Below are 22,260 nucleotides of genomic sequence, written 5' to 3'. Positions count from 1 at the left end.
TTTTTTTTTTTTTCAGTCCTATACACCTTTTTGCAGTCACTGCTCAAGTAGAGATTTAACAATATTCCTAAGTCCTCCAGAACTAGAATCTAAACTGAGGAGCATTCAACAAAGAAAGTCACTGATAAGACTGACCCAGAATATATACTTTCTCTTTTCATGGCAGCTTAGTTTCAATTAATAGGTACAGAACCTATCATACATGTTATATTTTGTTATCCAGGGGAAAAAGACTATCCCTATGTTTGGGAAGTGCCTTGTGCTCCTTGGGTATTGTAATATGATTAACAATTTACAAGTATAACCAGAAAAAAGGAAAAAAAAAAAAAAATAGAAGAATCTAACTGAGGAAGCAAGTATAATTGGAAAGAGAAAAGTTCATCCTCAGATCAGAAACTCAGCTTTCCTTAAATGAGGTTTACAGAGTGCTGAAAACTTAAATAAGCTCTTGCCATCCTAAGCAAGTTCTTTTTTGAGGAAAAAAAATAACATATATCAAGTCTGACAGAAGCTACGTATAAACAAGAACATGGTTCTGTTCAAAGATGTGTGCTTCTTTTTGTTTTGCAGTGATGTATAGATTGGATTAAGTTTCTACATATTAATACATTTCTACATACTATGAGAAATGTTAATGCATTTTTGCATGTGCATGGTTGTAGGAGTGTTGTATTACCCTCTACGTTACACTAATTCTCCAAGTGTCAGTTATTTTTTCCCCAAATTTAATAATCTTAACCTTATTTTTTTTCCATGAAATAATTCATATTAGCAATTCACTTATATTTTTCTAGTCTTTACTAACTCTTGTCAACATGCACTAAAATTTCACTCACTCATTCTATTTTAATATAGTTGCTACCACTGCCCCAAGATGCTGCTCTACTGTGATCAACAAATGCTTTACATCAGGGTAGGGACGTTAAAAAAGAAAGCAGGAAAGACATGTGCTGATCTTGGGCAAGCAAAGTTTATAATACAGACACAAAACTAATAAATTATTTTTTAAAAAATCTTTTTTTCAATAAATCATTAAAGATACTTGAGTGTTATCACACTTAACTGTGTGGTAGAAAAAGCTTTTCTTTAGATCTCACATTTTTATAAAGGAAATGGCTTCTGGCAAAATTCTTGCGAGATCTTACTAAAAAAAAAAAAAAAGCATTCAATTTTTCAGCACAACACTGGGCAAGACTTCTTACCTCGCTCCTCATAAGTGTTTTAACACTGCATTTATGAGGACATGAAACCATGACACACGGGCAGTCTGTATCTTCATGTTTCTATAAAGAAGAAAGCAAACAAACCACAGATCAGCTCATGCTCTGAAATGAATGACAGGACTTAGCTGCAAAGAAAAGTATCCTACAATAATTCAAAAACAGTTTTTTTCAGTGTTTATCCCAATTGTGTAAACAGTTACAGAACTGCAATGCTGAAACGTCCATTTATGCTTTTGATAATATATTGACATTCTAAAGGAAAAACAAGAATTTTCTTATTTTTCGTATGGAGAAGAAATCCACTTGTTTCATCTTTTATCATCTTTTTACTCAAAAACAATGTGACTATAATAAAGTCAGGTTTTCTTCTCCAAGAATTACTCACAAAAATGGTCATCTTTGACAGTGAACAGAACTACAGCAGATATCCATTTCATAAGAACATACGCCACACGGAAAAGCTCTTCAGAAATATTTCTTGTACATTCAGATAACCTTTTCTTCCTACATATGGATATTACCCTTATCCCAAATATCTGATACCAAGTCTCACTGCTACAAACCCGAAGTTCAAAGATATGTTGAAATTTATCATACTGCTAGACAGGCATTTTCATCTGAACCTAGATGATGACAGATTCTTTAGTATAGCTGTCAAACCCTATCACCGTACAGAGGGAAGAAAACCAAACCTAATCTAATTGAATTTACATATCTTCTCAGTTTTTCTCAGCAAAATGAAAATATGGAAGAAAATAATTGTTTCATGTCAAGGAAATGTCCCATTCAACTTGAAACAAACTGTTTCATGTCTAGTGCTTAAGGAAAAAAAAAAGCAAAGGAACCAAAAATTTAGATTTATAAGCTCACTAGAAAAGGAAGAACACGTAGCATGCCATTTTTGCCTAGTAGCAATGTTTATCTTTGAAATAAAATCAAGAAGTAGAGGAGACCGAAGTTCAGAGACATGAAAGGTCTTGGTTCAAGTCTCAGCCAAATCTGTGAGCATCTGAGAACATATTCCACCTCACTTAAAAAAAAAAAAAAAAAAAAAGCCAAACACATCAAACATGCCATTCTGGAGCATGTCTATCCTGCAATCCCTCCGATAAGCAAGAAAGACCAAGTAGTTTCTTAACTAAACAGACGGGATAGCTTCTTAAAGCGTGGCAGGAGGTTCAGTTCCTCCATACCAGTACACAGTCACCTGAACAGAGGCAATGCTAGCACAGATGGAAAACACCTCCTCAGAGCAACAGTACACTGACGGTAGGAAGCAAGGACACATCTGGCTCCAGCATAGCAAGAAAGGAGCAATGTGACAAGGCCACGTCTTCCCTAGTGGCTGGTCCAGTCAGTTCAGCTATATTTCAAATTATTGTCCTTCTAGAGCTATATCATAACACTATTATCTAACTATGAATTTTATAGGAGAAGCACTTTCAAGTAATAGAACATAGAAAAACATACGCCAGAATGATTTCAAGCTATTGGTTTGTTTTATAGTGCAGCAGCTTTGTCTGCCAGAAATTATAGGAAAAGGTAGCTTTGTGGCAAGAAAATTTTAACATATGGTTTAAACAAGAGAAATTAATAAGTTAAGTCACCTAACAACAGCGCAGGCTAGACAAATGCCGGAGAGGAGAGGAGAGGAGAGGAGAGGAGAGGAGAGGAGAGGAGAGGAGAGGAGAGGAGAGGAGAGGAGAGGAGAGGAGAGGAGAGGAGAGGAGAGGAGAGGAGAGGAGAGGAGAGGAGAGGAGAGTGACCTAACATTGTTAACTAAAGAGTCTGCGTTCAACAATGGGGATTTCCTACCATACAGGTCATGGGATTCTATGAAGTACTCTGGTAAAATTATTTTTGTTTCCATTTGCATACCTTTTTTCTCAGTACACTCCCTCTATCTCCATTTTCAATTCAAGTCACTGAGGCCTATTTCAGTCATTATTACAATAAAAAAAATTTAGGCTACTGAAGCTAGAGATGAACTCAACCTTTGGGTGATAAACCTCAAATCAAAAGGAGCCTATCGTTCAAATGTTCGGTCTCATTAAGCTTTTAATTCTCATTAGTAAAGTACAAAGAGATGATACTCAGACTATAAAAAAATAAAACCATTAGCATTTCTCTAGTATCTGAACTTTAAAAAAATCTAGGTCAATAAATAAATAAAATGATAGATATCTGAAAGTAAACAGAGTTTTATGTTCCTCAAAAGGTATGGATGATTTCAGACTCAAAAACATACCTGTAGATACTGCATTGCCCCTATATAAATAAATTGACTGCAAGAAACCCATGAGCATGTTGGTTAGATATGGAAAACAGCTGTACAATACATATTGTTAATTTGATTATTAATTAATTTGATTATTAACTAATCTATTATTGACTGTTTTTGTCTACTAAGATAGAAGATATTTTTAAACACCATTCTTTGTCTATTATCAATTCCCAGCCCAAAGAAAAATCTGAGACAATAGCGTTCATAATCTAACTACAGTTTCACCTTTGCATATGCAAGAATAAACAGTGTAAATAATTTTCTCCAAAAATATACATTTTTACATCTCTGCCAACTAATGCTGAGTAATTGCACAATTATTAATGTACCAAACCTTGCAAGGATATACTCAAATAATATGAAGACAGATGTACTTCCAAAACTCAGTAAGAGTCATAGAATAATCTGAGTTGGAAGGGTCCTTTAAAGGCCATGCAGCCCAGCCCCCTGCACTGAACAGGGACACCCACAGCTCCACCAGGTGCTCAGAGCCCTGTCCAGCCTGACCTTGAATGTCTCCAGAGAAGGGGCATCCATCACCTTCTGGGCAACCTGTGCCAGTGCCTCACCACTCTTATTGTAAAAAAATGTCTTCCTTATACCAAATCTAAATCTCCTCTCTTATAGTTTGAAACCGTTTCCCTTTGAGCTATCACAATAGACCCCACTACAGAGCCTGTCCCTTTCTTTCTTACAGTCCCTCATTGGATACTGAAAGGCTGCTATCAGATTTCCCCAGAACATTTTTTTCTCCACACTGAAGAGCCTCAGCTCTCTCTGCGTGTTCTCACAAGGGAAGTACTCCATCCCTTGGATACATGTGCTTTTTAGTAACAACACCTCTGAGCAAAGAGGTTTCTCATGATGACAGTACTTTACTTAAAAACACAAGAATACAAGTGAGAATGATCACTCTTGGTCAAACTATAAAGCTATGTAAACATAAAATAATCATTGAAATGTAAAGGAGTAAGAGAGATTCAGCATAATACAGTAAAATGGGAAATATGCAAACAGCTTATAACTACACGTAATGTAAATATGGTTCTCACTGTCTGCACTGTACTCACAATATGCTGCTTATCAGACAACCTACTTAGAACAGCAGGAAGTCAGTCTAGGCCTGTCATGTACTGTTACTATCAGGCTAATACATTTTTTTTTAATCACATTGTTGTCTTCTTTCCTTTAACAGCTCACAGAGTACCAAAGAAGAAGTAGACAAAATGACATTATTTCTCTAGTCAATTGCTATGCTTATGCTTTTCCATTGTAACATTTAATTGTTGATGGGAGTTGCATTTATTATGTCCATTTAAGCAAAACGGAAAAGCAAAACAAGGAGTTACTTTAGAATTAACATCAAGGAATGGATTTGAATTTCTTACTATTTTTAACTGTAGCATCTGAATATCAGAAAAACAAAGAAAACATTTCCCAGACAGTGCAGTAGCTAGTGCCTCCACTGGAGGGGAAAAAAAAAAAAAAAAAAAAAAGCAAGCCTACTTTCTGTTTTGACTTAAGTCCACCTGAGAAGACAATATTCTATTGGCAACTAAACAGAAGCACAAGAAGAGTTACTACTCTGAATTAACATACAGAATCTCATTCTATATACAAGAGAATACTGCACCTGCAACATAATCATTGGGACTTGGCTTTTACAGTATTTACAAGTTGTCTCCCGGTATTTACAGGTCTTCTCTATATGGTCTGGCAAATCTTTTCTCAGTATTTTTTCTTTACAATCAGCACGAGGACATGCAAGTTCTTCAAACTGACAATCAGTTTTCAAATGCATCTGAAAGATGAATAAAAATTAGTCAAGCCAACTAAGTTTTGTGCACCTCTTCTAACCTTTGCGGATGTCCCACACAAAATCAAATTAAGGTTAAAACCGAAGTTCAAGATGGCAGTTACCTTATGCAGTACACTATGCAAAAGCAAATGGTAACAAGTCTTCTCACAATCACATTACTGACTTTACATTCCTTTCACATAGAATACAGTAAAATCTTCTCCAAAGATGTACATGACCAACTTTAATACTGTAAATATTCAAAATTCCACAACAGGCTATTTAAGAAAAATGTAAGCATTCTTTTTCAACATATATTATCTCATATAAACCTATATGCTACTTTAAGAGTATTTTTAAAATACCTGAACTGGTTCACTCAAAGCAAGTTTAAGAACTCACATATTTATCTGCAGGCTACTGTGTAATTATCCCTTCTGACTCTTAAGTTACTGGGTTACTGCTAAGTTATGCCTTAATGAAACAAAGCTACAAACATCTGGGCAAGCCAGGAGAAACCAAAGGTTTGATATTTCCATGCAAAAATCACTTAAATCAGAGAATTATCATTAATAATAAGGAATAGAAATTAAAAACATCCCCAAAAATGTCACATTTTTAAAGTACACATTAGGATTCAAAACAATTCAATTCTGTTCCAACTTCATAAATCATTCAGATCAACCACTCATGTGGCACATCAAGACGCTGGCCAAGGTTTTCATCTGTAAGATTTCTTCTCATTCTTTAACAAAATAAGAAGGCTTCTGACTCTTAGATTACTTACCAGTAATTGACCCAAGGAAAGTTGTTCTTTGCAGCCCTTGTTTTCATTTCTGCAGTATATCTGAAGGGCAAGTAGTTCTCTCCTGCAACAATTATCCTTAAATACCTGGAAAAAATTAATTTAAAAATTAAAAATCAAAGGACATGCCACTTTAGAAACTTAAAAGCTCTCAAGAATATGAAAGTTCAAGGAAAGCAGAAATCATACAATGTGACGTCATCTAATTCTAGCTTTATGTGCAAAAAATAAAATACTAAACATGCACATCACAGATCACTCCACTATGAAGCAGACCAGGGAAAGAAGGTATTTGGACAGAAGCTTTAATAAAATAAAGGGTAAAGGTAGAAGAAAAGATTAAGATTTTTGTTTATTTGCTTGCCTAAAATAGGCACAAGCTAGAACTCTCCAGGTTATTTGAGAGGCTAGGAGTAAGATAAAGAAGAGTCCAAGCACAGCAGATTAGAGAAAAACTAATCTAGTTTGTTCAAACACCTATTTTCAATTCAGCGGTAATATACAGTTAAAGACATTTTTTAAGGTCTTAGTTTGGAGGAGGTTTGTTATTTCACTGACAAGTAAGTTTCAGCCATCTTTCCATTTTAGTGTTTACAAGATTTTCAGCATTTCTACCTATAACAGAACAGCAAGAAATTAAAAGCAGATTGCTCGGGGTCTTGGATTTTTCACCTTTTACAGATGACATCTCACAAAGCCTCTGATTCAGAAGCAATGTAATGGCACTATCAAGAAATCCTGTTGCTAAGGGAAGAAACTGGGAACTGAATACTGTTACTGAACACTGTTACTGTTACTTATTAGTCCAAAATGAAGGAATAACAACTTCCAGTTATTTGTAATTTCTTCTGTGACTGTTCAGAAATACCAAAGATCTATGCTCAACCACGGCTACTTTGCCGAAAAATGGAATTATGTGATGCAGCATTCCTGCAGCATATGCAGTATCTACAGAACTGTTCAGCATACAAACATTTAATAACAACGAAAAGTTGTTTTTGGGATGAGAACTGTCCACAATGACTATGAATCTATTCCAAGCATCAGTAAAGAATGAAATACTGCAAACAATCTCATCCAAATCTTATCTGACACAGGTCACCAATTCCTGTTTACTTTTCAGATGTAAGTTTAATGAATCAACAAATCTCATTTAAATAACCAATTTTCAGCACTGTAGGTTGGTTGTGTTTGTTGTTTTTTTTCCCCACAAAGTAATTCAGTGTTGCTAAGCACAGCTTTGCCAACTGAAATTATAATAAGAAAATGATTTTTGAAGTTTTGCAGAGAATGTCTGAAGGCTGTTTAGTGATTTTGGACACCAGCATTCTGTGGGAAGAAAGAGGTTTCCAGTTTCACGAAAATCATCATCTGATATGCACACTTAGTCTCACGTACGTATTTAAAATACACTGCCCTTCATGTCATCCTCCTATGTTAGAAATTTAAGAAGTTTTCTAACAAATGTACATGTTTATATGTGTTAAGAACCAGAAAGCCTGAGTTGAAATAATGAATCAAGTAGACATCGTTATTACTGGTCTGATTTCCTCAAGAGCCCACCTGTGTCAAAGCTGATTTGTTAAGCACTGTTCAGAGAACACTTGGTGTTAAAATGAGGAGAGACTGATGTACCCACTAACGCTTTCTTGAAATGGTTACTCTAGAAGCATTTATTGAAGCAGTAAAGACTACTAACACACACAGAAAGAATTACTCAATACTGTCAACAAATTTGATGTAAAAAACTACACAGATCATATACAAAGTTAAAAATAATTTTCTTCACCCCTCATTCTTTCATACAAGTAGTTTTATTGTGAAAAAAAAAGGTGAAAGATTATAATTTAAGCATGAAATAACTTATACATATAAAAAGCCTGATTCTGTAACAGTTACTGTAATTTCACACTGCTACGGTTCCAGTGCGGCTCATGAAACAACCTGTAAAACAAAGTTAGTCAACAGTAGATGTTGGTCTGTGGCCAAATGAGGAGTAAGATTTGCCAAGATCTGTCACAGTCTCTGAATACCTACACGAGATGCAGTATTTGTTACCATCCTCTTGTTGATGAGAGAACAACTGCAAAGTGTTGCTGCAGCTCTCAGCTATGACAACCAGTAGCAACATCTGGCTGGACCATTAAGGTTGAAGCTGGCACATTCTGTTCTCTGTCACGTGGTTAACAGTAAGAATGAGCTGCCTTCCCAGAATATCCATGTATTCACAGCTTAGATTTTATAACAAAACTATCTTCTGAAAGTAGCTTGTTACGAGTCTCATTGTTGTTATGAAACAATGGCCACAAAATACTAACACACATATGCTACACAATTCAATACTCTTGAATAAGAAATAGTTTAACGATACCTTGTCTTTTACTATGCTTTCTTGACATGCTGTACATTTTGGACTCGGAGTGCTGCAGAGAAAAAAGAAGTTGTATTTCAACTCATCTGAGTTTTAAGAGCCTAAGAACTTCAATTTAAGAGGCACTTTACTTAGTTACAATTATTCAATGGTGTTTTTCAAATGTTAAAAATGAATTCAGTTTTCTGGATTGAGGCAACATGATGTTACCTCAAAAAATTTGAACACTTGAGTCTGGAATTCCTGAGGAAATAAAACCACCACTATGCCTCTAGCCACCTGTGTAGTGGTTTTCCTCATGAAACTTGTACCCGATCCACAGCTCTTGTCAATTTTCTGTCTGTCAATGCAAACATGGAAAATATTGCTTCTTTCTATTATCCAGACCTCTTTCAAACAACACATAATTAAACCTCACTCTTGCTGACAGTGAGTTATATATCCTGTTCTGGTTTTAACAGCTGCTACAGATCCCAGCTCTCTTTATCTTGAGTAAATTTATTTATTCCTCTACAGTTCCTTTTCTCCACAGAAAATGAGGATAGCCATAGCAACTTCTCTCTTAAAGCACTGAGATTCATAGATGAAAAGCACCAGGTAACTGCCAGGTAAACTCTTTTGCAAGGCAACTAATTGACAGACTATACAAGTTGCCATTGTTGGCAGCATTGCAGATCAACGTAAAAGACCAACTTGGTTTGATTATTTTATGTAATTAGTATAGTTATTTCAAATCACCTCACTGGCCTTTACTCATTGAAATGACCATTCTATACATCGGAATGTATATGCATCTTAACTGCCTTGCAGCTTCAACATCTGTAATTTTTTTTTTTTTTTTTTAAGTAGGAATAAAAAGAGAAGGGAAAACTAATCAACATAAAGGCATATTGATACAATGTCATCCTTCCCTTGCTTTTACTGAATTCACTCAAGCATCCCAGTTGTTCTGTTAAACTACAGCTGCATACTGAGCAGACATCTTTATTGCATTAGCTACGCTGACTGCTAGTTCTTTGTCCTCAAATAACCCTGGAACAGAACCTAGTAGTATGTAATCAGTGCAGCAGCATATCAACACTGAATGAAAAATTTTGTACAGGATTTGTTTGCAACGGGCACTTAAACGTAGTGAAATAACTGGAAAGAAAGAGCAGTATGGTAGATGGTCTTTACCTATGTGTCTTTTTCAATTGCAAACTGGTTGAAAAGAAAGGAAGGTAAAATAACACATATTCTAGCTACACTATAATAAGCACATGTGCATGTCTCTCAGCAGGGAAGGAAAATTGCCCAGATTCCAGCAATGCCAGAATTGTTACTGCTTGGATTGTTAAGGGTCTGCTCTGTCCATCTGCACACATCCAAGCATGCCAGGTGTTTGCTTTTCTGCAGTCACTGCTATTAACCATGTAAGAGCCTTCCAAAAACGTATATTCAGAAAGAAATAACTGCATTTCTCACAACAAACTACACCTTACCAGAAGAACTGAAAGAAAAGTCTTTCTCATCTCATTCCAATTTGGCATGCTGTAGCAAAAGGCCTACAGGAATGTATTAGTGAGCTACAGACACTTGCATTTCCTCAGTATGGAGGTTACTCTCTATCGTCTGACAGGGTAATGTAATAACCCTGTAATGCAACCTCTTCTACCATATAGCACGTACTCTTAATGTGCATCTTTCTGAGATGAAAAGTGAAATATAAACTACTGCCTCGAGTTAGGATGGTCACAAAAAGTAAGCAGGAAGTCACCAGAGTTTTCTAAGTTAAATCCTCTCTATATTGGTAGTGCAATATGTAATATCCAGTAAGCTCATTTCGTTCTGCACCTCTGCTTACCTCCTAGTGAATGGAAGTACTGACTGTTTATTTACACCGGGAGATTGAAGATTCAAGAACAATCTCTAAACATCAGACCAAATGTCAAAATAACACTGTTAAATACAATCACTAGCAATGCATCAAAGTTGAGTGACAAAGATATATACTTCTACTGATGCACAGATACTTCTTAAAATCTGGATACTTCTTTTTAAACAACCACACTTTTATTCTTACCTACATCTTTCAGCGTTTATTTTATCTGTAAAACATTCACTCACACATTTTATGCCCTGGCATTCCTGACCCTACTGGAACCCATAAAACATAGCAATTCTATGTGTTTTCTGGCGCTTTATGAGGAAAGGAAGCTCCACAACCATTAACATTTATCCAAGGCTCCCACCAGTCAGCTGTAAATCTGAGTCCATCAGTAGGTTAGGTACTATCATTCCAATGAGCCTTTGCAGGCTCACTTCTTCACACAGCCATCGTTCCATATTATCAAATGGACCTTGGATCAAAACAGTTATGTCAGCAGTCATGGGAAACAGCTCTTCAGTTTACATTCCAGACAATTAAGTTTTTACTTTATGCACCACCACAAGGGATTAAAACACTTTAAAGCAATTTTGATAATATTTACAAAATTTTAGTTATCTCAAGTTCACCCAGTATAGAAGACAAATGATTGCATCAGCACATGGGTAAGAAATAAGAAAGCAACCAGCAAGTTAAAGACTGCTTCCAACCCAGGGCATTAGCTTACAGTACACATCAAACTAAAGTGGTGTTCAAATTATTTTCAGTAGTTCTCAAGTTTTAAACATGTTTCATTACAACGGGAAACATACCTCAGCAAGGCATTCATGCAAGTCTCACAGAATCGGTGTCCACATTCAGTCTGTTTAGGATTGCATAAGATGAAGTGACATTTTTCACACTTATACTTATCTTCCACAGCATTTACAAATTTCTCTTTGTAGCCACCTTGCTCTGGAACATAAATTGATGCTGAAGGACTGCGATCAGGATTGGCCCTTTGTTGCACCATTTCTACAGATAAAGGGGGTTCTGTCTTCTTACTGGTGTCCATGCTCTAAGATAATTTCTGTGGAGCAGAAACAAAATAAAAGAGGCTCTGAGAAACAAAGATCTCTTTTTCCAGTTAGACAAAAAAAAAAAAAAAAAAAAAGAGACTACATAAAAACAGAAATCAATAAGGAAAGATATCATGTGGACACAGCACATACATGAAGTGGACATATGTGTAAATATACTAAGCTTAGCAAATTTGTAAAATACTCAACATTTGTAAAAGCTCTAGAGAGGCAAGTATTAAAACCGATTCCTAAAAGCAGTCTCAGTTAAATTTTGCCATCACTCTAAAACAAGAAAGAGCAGAGTTTGTATCCTTCCATCTCTGTTGCTGAAAAAATGTCAGTAATATTGAAGTTATACCTTTCATTAGAGAAAGCAGCAAGGGGTATATAGGAGCAGGTGTGCTGGTGCAGAACCATGCACAGTGCTACTCATATGCTACTGTAAAAAGCACATAACCACTACTATTCTACACAAGATATTTGGAGTCCACACAACCCCACTGCCAGTTTTTCCTTATCTCATGCAATACCAGTGCATGAGACGCATTGTTTTAGAACAAAGCATCAAGATTTTATTCGTTAAACACCTTTTCAAACTTTTCATCGTCATTCCCACATTTAGAAAACAGGTGACACAAGTCTAACTGACAGAGGAGATAGGTGTACATAACACGGCCACTTGGTTAATTAAATAGGACCAAGTACAACTGACAGGCAGCTAAGAAAATAATTAATGTAACCGAAGGATGAATTACAGTACCCATTTTCCTGGACTACAACACCTCTAGGCCAGCATGAAATGAATTAGCAGAGGAACAGAGGAAGAATACCTCAAGTTAAATTCAAAAGCTTGCTTTGAATGACTTCTGACTTATAGAATCATAGAATAATTTTGACTGGAAAAGACTGTTAAGATCATCAAGTCCAACCATTACCTAAACACCATCCCTATCCCTTAAAGGCATTGAAATCAGGGTTGGATGATGTCCTAAGCAGTCTGATCTACTAAGTGGCAAATCTACCCATGGCAGAGGAGGTGGAACTAGATTATTTCTAAAGTCCAATCCAACCTAAGTCATTCTATGATTCTAACACCACAAGTCAACCACTAAACACATCCCTAAGAGTCACATCCACACACCTCTTTAAATACCTCATAGATGGGGACTCCACCACTTCAATAGGCAGCCTCTTCCAATGCCCAACCACTCCTTCCATGAAGAAATTTTTCCCAACATACAATCTAAATCTTCCCTGGAACATCTTGTAATTAAGTACTTATAATTCAACGTATTTTCTTGTAGGTCATTTTTCATCTACATTTTAGGTTTGAAATTCTCCACAGACTGAACACACAAGGAAGTTTCCTTCTTTTGTTTCCGATGCCAACTGTTTTTTCTTAAATCAAAAGACAAAATCATTACAACCCACCATTGATGCTACTTCATGCCTGTACCAACACCAGTGGAGCAAGTGTGTAGAGATGTTTAGTGAAGAATCCACACTTCAACATCCTCCCATCCCAGAAGAAAGCCTCACTGCATCTCAATAAACCACAAAGCCTGAGGAAAACCATCCTCAGAACTCAGTATATAGACTCAAAACCAGAAAAAAGCATACAACAACCAAAAAAAAAAAAAAAATCAGTTTCTACATTCACTGAAAGGTAACTATGAAGTCTGGTTCATAATTTGAATTAATGTCTCCCTGCTCCTTATGTAGTCTTCAAAGACCTTTGCCAAGCCACTAGACTCTGCAATCTGAAGGAGAGAAAAATCAGTGGTGAACTGTAAGCAATTTGCAGTTCTCTTTAATGAGGAAATTCGGATTAATTTAGATCAGGGAAGCAAGCAAAGCCTGAACTAGAGTTTCAGCAGCAAGCATAAAAACAGACTATGACAATACTGAAGAGGTAATTTCAGAGGTTGTAAGCAGAACACAAAAAACGAGATGTGATGCTGACAAGAGTCTAGGAGACAAGAAGGTTAAGAGAACTGTCATGAGTGAGAATGGAAAGCAGCTAATGAAAGTAGTTGAGCAATAGAGATTGCCCAAGACATGACTGGCATAGCTGAACATTCATGGCTGAACAGAGGTGACCTGAGACACAAGCTGAGGACTTAGATCTTTGAAGCACTAACAGAAAAATGTGAAATTTAGCTACCATAGATTTGCTTCTTGTGTACAACTATAAGAAAAGCTGAATATGGAGCTTGCAGTTCAGGAATCTCCATAGGATTCCAGTTCTGTGTTGATTTATGGCTTGCAAATACTCTCTTTTTCCTTTTTCAACTACCTACTCTTCTGTCATATTTGAGCCCTCTACCACTCATTCTGTCAACTCTTGAAGTCAGCAGATAACTTCAAGCACATCGAATGGTGAGAATAACAAATACAGGGAATATGATTTTCCTTAGAATGTGAGGACAAAACAAGACATGGTCTGAATTTGACTCAGGGAACATCTTGAAAAAAGAGGCACTGAAAGAGATGCTGAAGGGGGAACTGGCAAGTCATGACAGTACACAGCTCCTGAACTTAAAGACACCCTACACAACATAACTGTTTAATGTTTGTTTCCTCAAATTTCTTTCAGAAAGAAGCTAATTATGATTTGCAATTTAAAGTCCTTCAATAGCATCATTTCTTCATGGAAACTGAGTCACAAGGAGGCAGGCAGGGGTGAAAAGGAGAAGAGGCAAGATTCAACTGAGAAAGAATACTGAATGTCAAATGAGCAGCAGGTGAGAGTTTCACAGAGATATGAAACCGATCAGGGGCTGAACTGTCAGCTGGAAAGAGATTTCTACCAAAATAAGCTGCACAGTGCTCCACATAAGTCCCCATTTGGAATTGACATATTGGATATCTTGTCACAGAAAACAACCAGAAAGCCCACTGACAAAATTTACTATGCAATATGCATAACAGTGAGATTTGAGCACTTCAGCTTTTATATTTTTGTTCCATGAAAAAGTGTATCAGCCACAAAAGTGCAGCACTACAGCAGCCAGCCTGGTGAAGAATTCTTTTCTACAGCATTCCAAACAGTCAGCATTTTCTTATGCAGCAAGAACAAGAAGCAATTCACGAAGTGCAGCTATAGAATACTACAGAGCATCTAAATCTCTTTATTACAACCTAAGAGCTGCATTTAACAAGGAGGTGGGGAGATCTGATGTTTATCACAAACTGCACACACAAGTCAAACTACTGTATGCACAGCTACGTACTCATGCATGAGTTACATGCTATTACATGTGCATATGAGATCAGCGATGAATACAAGTGCAATACAAGTGTAAACATTGCAGCTGCCATCCTTTTGCAAACAGCTTTCTCTTATGGTTTACATACCACTACAGGGTGTCATCTGTGATGTCATTTTTTCTTTTTCAGGAACTTCTAACAGCAAGAATTGGATTATATCCCCATAATCATGTTTCAAACTGCCAACAAGAGGCAGCTTTGAAGTCATACATCAGTAAGATAGTATGTGCTTACGGTAGGGAAGATAACCACTTCCAGAAAGAAGTGAGATGAACCTGGCTAGAACACTCAAGATATGCCAGTTTTGGTGGAAGCTTCTGACTCCTACAGGCATGGCAAGCTGCCATCAAGTCAGTCCTTGTTCAGTAAGCTAAATTTTATCTCCTGATTCACCACTAGTTATTTCCTTAAGCACCAGTTTCTTATCCCTGGGAAACAACACAGAGTTAGAGTAAAGCATCTGTAAAACTTTAAAATAAATACATGTCTGGAAAAAATAAAAATAAAAAAAAATGCAGAAACAAGGTGCAACTCTTACTTAACCTATAACATCCCAAAAACCAACCACAAAAAGACAGTTTCAATATACTAGCAATACAAAGCAAATAAGCTTTTACCAAAGTTTTAAAATTAAAAAGGTCAAGCAGTTATTTCAAGTGTTATGTTACACTAACAGAGAAGGAGATAACAAAAGATACTAATTTGTTTCTTTACTTAGGACAGAAAATTTTTTTCCATCAAATTACAATTTTCACTGACAACAGAAGCTTCCCAGAGTGCAACATAGTACGTAAATTAAGTTCCAAAAAAGAAACCTTAAGCTGGACAGAGAGCAAAAGATCATAGTGGGGAAAGATATCCATTTTCATGAAACCTATGTAGGGAACAGAAAGAGAAACTTCATGTAGTGTCCCAATGAGTTGGGAAGTGGAACCACAATCATCACTGCCTCTTGTATGGTCTATTATCTGGCCCACCACTTCACTGCTACATCAAAACCACCTGCTCCTCTTGTCTAGGCCAATGGGATGGTCTTTGTTCCCTTCAATACTGTAGTGGGGAGGGGAGAATGGAGATCTATTTTAATTATTGAGAAGGTAGAAAACTGGGGCTAAAAGTGAGCATAGCGCATAGATTAGAAGGAAACCAGACTTCATTTCCTTCGCTTTCTACAGCATTTTCCTTTGTAATTTACAGGATACCCTCAGAGAACCAAACAGTCACACATTTGGAGTAGTATTTCTAGCTTTTCAGTCTTCCTAGCCCAGGTGCTTTCTGTCTAAGAGTTACTGCCTCAAGTCAACACACAGAAATCTTTATCTTAAATGGTAGTAAATAAATAAATAAATACCTGAACTTTTCATTTGTCTTTCAGCATTTTATAGCTTCTAATACATTCCTAGTACACACTTAGTGAAAAGAACATACACCTCTCCTTCACCACCTTTTAGACAGCCCTTCAACTCAGCTTTGCTTCCACTTTTGAGTGTGTTTACAACATACAACATACACTGACATAACTTCATGGCTGGTTAAAACAATAATGCAAGCTGAAAGTAGTATATTGGTGACAACATATTATCATTTTAGTCAACACAACAAATGTCAAAAAAAAAATTGAGGCTAAGCAGCAAGCCTGCCATGGAAATCCTGACTTCAGAGCTGCTTAGCACAATGACACATCACTGCAGAGGCCTGGTCTCATGTCAGGCCCTCCCTTAGTATGACAGGGCAGCTGGTGGTCACCAAAATCAGGTAGAATTTTGCGAAGCGAAGAACATCTGAACACAGAGAGAAAAGACAGTATTCTCTGCATGAGAAATTTCTGTCATTTACAAACTCTTTACAGTCACTTATTAGATGCAGCATTCTGGAATCATTCAGGTTGAAAGTAACCTCGGGAGGTTATCTATCCCAACCTCCTGTTCAGAGCAAGGCTAACTTCAAAGCTAGATCAGCATGCCCAAGGCCCAGTTGAGCTTTCAAAACCTCTAAGGATGATGATACCACAACCTCTCTGAGCAACCTGCTCCAGTGCTCAATGCTCCCACTGCCAGGAGTCCTTTTTATAGCAATTAATTACAGTGTGATATCGTACAGAAAAGAAGGCCTGTTCTGATAAATGAACTGCTATTTTCTCAAGCAACAAGGGCAAATTTCACCATAATGCTTAAGAGCTTAATTTGCTAAGAACTATTGAACAAATAGGAACACTTTTGGGGGGGCTATTACTTCTTTTCCTATCTGAACCAGGACATTAGAAGTAAAAAATACTGGTAACTTGAAATACTGCAAAAAACAGCCACGTATGTCACAGACATTACATCACGGTCTTTTTCCCATGTTCTAATTTGCAAGGTGACTAAATAGCAGAAAATGAGTGGTAATCATGTTTCAGATTGTTTTATTCTTTTAATTTTTTATCAGTTTGTTTGACTCCATCTCTTTCAACAAGGAGTTCACACATTCATGTCAAGTAACTTACAGTATTAAACAGAACATCCCTCAGATACAGTTAACTCTATTTAGCAAGCCTACGAGGCTATGTTTTCAGGGAAACAGTTCTAACATACTTGTTACTCTGAGTAACAATTACATCACTATTAAGAGAAGACAATATTTATAAGTAATAAGTTATTATTAATTTTTTTTGAGTATTCAATAGCCCAGGGACTGACAATTTTAGTAACTACTCCACAACATGTTGAGAATAATTAACAGTCTAAACATATTGCACTATGGGGAGGAAGGGGGAGTAGGGGAGATGAGAAGAGAAAAAGTGAGACAGTAACTCAAAAAAGAGCTCTCTTAAGAATTAAAAAAAAAAAAAAAAAACACACAGAAAAGCAATACAGCTTAATTTAGGAAAGCTGATTTTAAGCACCACTATGTTCAACTATTAAATTTTTTGCAAGTTACACCATTTCTTTTGAATAGTAACATATGTTACAGCAAAATGACCAAGATTCAGCCTGAGGCAACACTGAAAACAGTGCCTTTATTTATTTCAACTTGCACTTGCTACCTACAGCTCTTAATAATTACTTTGTAATCTCAGTAGGCCACCAAAACGTGGTATACAGTCAACTGAAGTACAAGAAATCAAAAGCCTCTTTTAGAAATCAAAGATCTCTTAAGCTTTGAAAGCCTGGGTCACAAGACAACAGATAAGAGACATGCTGTCCAAGCTTGCCATGTGTAGGACAGAAAAGAGTACATTATGAAATTAACCCCTGGATAGGATCCATATTCCTATCTGAGGTTTCTAGTAGAGGCACTGAAAGAACAGGAAAGATTCAAAGATGAGCAAACAACTGCAGTACAAAGTGTACTTCAATCTTTTCCTGTGCTGTTTAGGGGAAGTCCATGACTGACATACATATGCCAGTCCCACGGCAAGGAAGTGGATCAACATCCTACAGTTTTGCAACTTTGACTCTGTTTACATGGGAAAAATCAGTCATTCTAAAATGAATCCTTTTCTTTTGTGATAGTTATGGCATTCACAGAATATTAAAGTCTATCTCAAGTTAAAGGTAGTTTCATCTTACAGAACTGTTTTATATATGCTTTGAAGAGAATACTAGCAAAACCAGTTTATATTTGCATCCTGAGTATCCTACCTTTATGGAAATCTATTGTCATCAATTCAGATTTCCCCCATTTCTCATTTTACAGCAAGTCTAACATTTCCTTCTCCTTTGTTACGCAACATAGAAGTCATAGCACCATGTCTTACAGGCAGTAATGCCAAAACACACACACCCAAATGAAAAGCAACTATGTTTCCTTGTCGGGCCTACTATGATGGAGAAACAGTAGGCTTGAACTAGTCACGACAATTTCTAACAGGGATCAATAAGGATCATGGTAAATGGCACATCCAAATTACTTTGGCCATGGCATACAGTCTTAGAAAAAGATACCTAACCCTCAAGTGATCTAAAAAAAGTCACTTTTCCTCCTGAGGTGTGCCTTCAGAGTTAAGAAAAAAAAGATCAGAAACTACTTGGTTTTAAACTACATCAACTAAAAATACACCAAATTCTTTTCATTTCTGAAATCATCAACTTGGAATCAACTACTCTTGCTGCCTTTTAAAGTTAGCCTTTAAAAACAACAACCCTACCAATGGATGCTATACTGTTGCAATCTGTTAATGAAATAGACCCCCGTTTTCAACCCTAACGAATACTCTTCAAATCATAATCTATCTACTCTGCTGACTGACGAGCACATGAGGAATACTTTCTGCATTGCCAACTCTGGCAAAATGCATCTGTGCTGACTCTTTAATGAATTCATCACAAAATACCTATCTTAAAATCCCTTACTTCATCTTTGGCAGTGGTAGTAAGAAAGGATCCAGAAAAGTGTCAGAGAGCAGGAAACAAGAAATTAAAAAATAAATTGAAAAAAAAAAACAAAAAAAAACAATAAAAGACATGAAAATTACCTTTCTCAAGAACCTCAAAAATATGAATCTAATTTTAAAATGCAGCTAATGTTTAACAAAGTAACACTCCCAGGAAATTCTGAACAAAGCAGAGTATAGAGGAAGCTCTAGCAAATGAAATAAACATTGTTACAAGTATGGCTCCACACTTTTTGAATTCAATGTTGAAATTCAAAACTCTGGAACTAGAAACAGCCATTCAACAGTACTGAGATGACAGAACTCAAATAATAAATGCTTTCTAGACTTACCAGATTTTCTAAGTTTTCTAAGTCTACATACAAAACTAAATAATAATAATAACCAATCTACCCTGTTTTCTATGAACCCACATTTCCTATACTCCCAATCCAAATGACTACTATATTCTATAAATTCAGGTAAGAAAACTACTTTTTCTCAGTGTAAAACCCTTAAATATTAATCAAATTCCAAAACATAAAAACAAATCACATCATCAGAATAAAATATTTAACAGTGAATTGTCTGGAATATATTCATCCAGATGTATGTAGATCTAGATCATGAGGTATATTTTTATTCCATTCTAGATGACATCTTCAACTTTGTCTAAAATCACTGCATCTTATCCAGGAAGAAAGAGGTGAAAAGGTGATAAGGGCAACTCCTTCCTCATTTGTTTTGATTTTATTATTCATCAAAACGTGGAAAAAAAACAAGGACATTGACCACTTGTTCAGTGAAGTGATCAAAGGTTTATCTTCAGTGTTTTCAGAGTTTGCACCATACTCTTTACAGCTTTTCATCCTGAATTCTGAGAAACTATGTTTTTTTTTTATTGTTGTTGTTGTTGTCTACTAGGGAAATACCCATCTGAAACACATTTTTAAATGAAATGTGTAAAGAACATTTGTACAAGTATTTCTAGTTACTCCTGTTTCTAGATCTCCAGTAAAAATATATTAGTGAAGTTTTCAGGAGCAAAACCAAAAAAGTCTGGAAAAAGTCATATTAGGCACATCAGAATCCGAAGTCACAGAATCATAGAATTCTTAGAGTTGGAAGGGATCATCAAAGGCCATCTAGTCCGACTCCCCTGCAATGAACAGGGACAGCACAGATAGATCAGGTTGCCCAAGGCCTTATCCAGCCTTGTCTTGAAAGACTCCAGGGATGGGTTATCAACCACGTCAGCAGGCAAGCTGTTCAGTGCCTCACCACCCTCATTGTAAAAGATTTTTTCCTTATCTCTAACCTAAATCTACCATCTTTGAGCTTGAAGCCATTTCCCCTTGTTCTATCACCACAGACCCTGCTGAAGAATCTGTCCCCTTCTTTCCTGTAGCTCCCCTTTGGATACTGAAAGTTTGCAAGTCATAACTTGCAAAACTGAGTTTTACATTCACTGTTTTCTAAAGCACTTTTTAATTTCACAGAGTGTTCATGGAAGGAGCTGAGTTTATTTGTAAATGAGGATTTAGATTTACAAAATACACTTTCCTGTCAATGCAAGAAAGGAACTAACTTGTTGCTTTCTCTTAGGATACAGGGTTTAGGAATGTGCCATTGAAGGCTAAGTCTATACAGGAGAAAGATACACATTTCTTCTGGTGTACAATCGTATTTGTTTTTCCAGTTGCAAAGTCCCATTAGAAGATTCTTCCACATGGAATCTGATGCAATTTCCCACTTGCACACTCAGACTGCATTTACTTTCCCAAATATCAAACCACTTCATTGTTTTGCTTTGCCTACTTATACTTCTTTATTTGCTGCCTGCAGGTTATTCTAGAGGTTTCAGATTTCAGATCAGTAAATGTTAATATATTGAGAATAAGCCATTTCTACACAATCAGCTTAGACAGGATAATAAACCAAGGACAAAAAAAATGAACACAAACAGCAGGTCGCTTTGAACGTTTATCTCTGGCACTGGATTTTGAGAATTATCAAAAATTGATGGGGATTTTGTCTGTGACATGCTTTCAAACACACTTCCAGTAGAACTATAAAGTGTAGCTACTTCTTAAGAGACCTTAAAAACTCATACCTTGTACATCATCCACAAGGCTCTAGAAAGATTTTTGTATTCAAGCTAGAAACGTGAGGTTACCATTTTTAGTTGGAAATTCTTTTTGCACACTTCAAGCCAGGGGGGTCTTTGGGTTAATATTAATGAGATCATGTTCATCTCTACTAAATGAATACTAAATGGAGTAATTGCTTAATGTATTAATAGCAATCAAATATTTAACTATGCATTCTTATTTTTAAATTTCAAACCTGACAGCCTCTAGGTGTTGAACTAAATGAGAACAAGAATACTCAGAGATCCCTCGAAGAATTCAAGCCGACAAAGATTACCTGCTTGCATTATAAAGATACATGCAGGCAGAGCCTAGAAATGCAAAGACCAGCTCCCCAGCTGGAGCAAATACCAGATTTAAAGTATCGCATTGTTAGAGCAAGCAGCTTAAATCCCAAAATTAAAGTATGTTGCATCAGTAATGACTATTCAGAGGACAAACAGCTGTGATTCTCTACTTTTTTCAAATAACTTGTATCTAGGCAATGACACTTCAAATATTGCAGCAATGGTTTGGAATTTTTTACACTGATCCATGATTTTAAGACCTTACCACTTCATCTTTTCCTCTTCAGTGAGGAAATAAGAACAATATTACTTATAGCCTTCCTGACCTGAAGTATTCTACATCAGCAGAAAGCATTATTTTTAGAATCTCCTTCAACTGAGATTTAAGTGTCACCAGTCAAAGTCTTCATAGAAAATTTTAAAAGAAAAGAAAAAAGTCCCTCCTTCCCCGGGACAGCACAATTAAAATGGTGTTGTAGCCCAACGCTTCATGATCCACACAAACTAGTTAGAGGATCTGAAAACACTAGGTATATCATCATAGACAAATAGCTAGTGAGATCAGGTCACTTACATCTGTATATCTAAGCAGAACTATCACTGTATCATTACAAAGTAAGTACCCTTTCTTTCAATGGCTTTCCTTTTCCTGGCAGTTCTTACATTGTTACTTTTAGAAGATAACAAGTGAGCTTCAAATGTAAACCAGTTAAGAACATCTGTACCTCGAAGTCCCAAATTACATGGAAACTCCAAAGCATGCTTCTACGGAGACAGGTTCAATGCAACT

At 36.3% G+C, this 22,260-nt stretch overlaps 1 protein-coding gene across 11 annotated transcripts in view; it reads right to left on the bottom strand.

Moving 5' to 3' along the window:
• The window catches only part of TRAF3 (TNF receptor associated factor 3), a 69,370-nt gene that overhangs the window by 21,314 nt on the left and 25,796 nt on the right, over nucleotides 1–22,260 (bottom strand). For 9 of the 11 annotated variants that reach the window (XM_085225663.1, XM_085225661.1, XM_085225667.1 and 6 more), the window contains 5 exons: nucleotides 11,161–11,417; nucleotides 8,482–8,533; nucleotides 6,093–6,197; nucleotides 5,141–5,308; nucleotides 1,203–1,283 (listed from right to left, as the gene is read on the bottom strand). In XM_085225663.1, the coding sequence (XP_085081789.1) occupies nucleotides 1,203–1,283; nucleotides 5,141–5,308; nucleotides 6,093–6,197; nucleotides 8,482–8,533; nucleotides 11,161–11,402 (648 nt within the window). In that variant the 5' untranslated portion in view covers nucleotides 11,403–11,417. The remainder of the gene's footprint in view (nucleotides 1–1,202; nucleotides 1,284–5,140; nucleotides 5,309–6,092; nucleotides 6,198–8,481; nucleotides 8,534–11,160; nucleotides 11,418–22,260) is intronic. The other 2 variants (XM_085225669.1, XM_085225670.1) reach the window with 1 other exon arrangement.

This window comes from Meleagris gallopavo, chromosome 5, assembly GCF_905368555.1.
Source record: "Meleagris gallopavo chromosome 5, MGAL_WU_HG_1.1, whole genome shotgun sequence".
NCBI lineage: Eukaryota > Metazoa > Chordata > Aves > Galliformes > Phasianidae > Meleagris > Meleagris gallopavo.
This window is presented reverse-complemented; position numbering and strand designations above follow the sequence as displayed.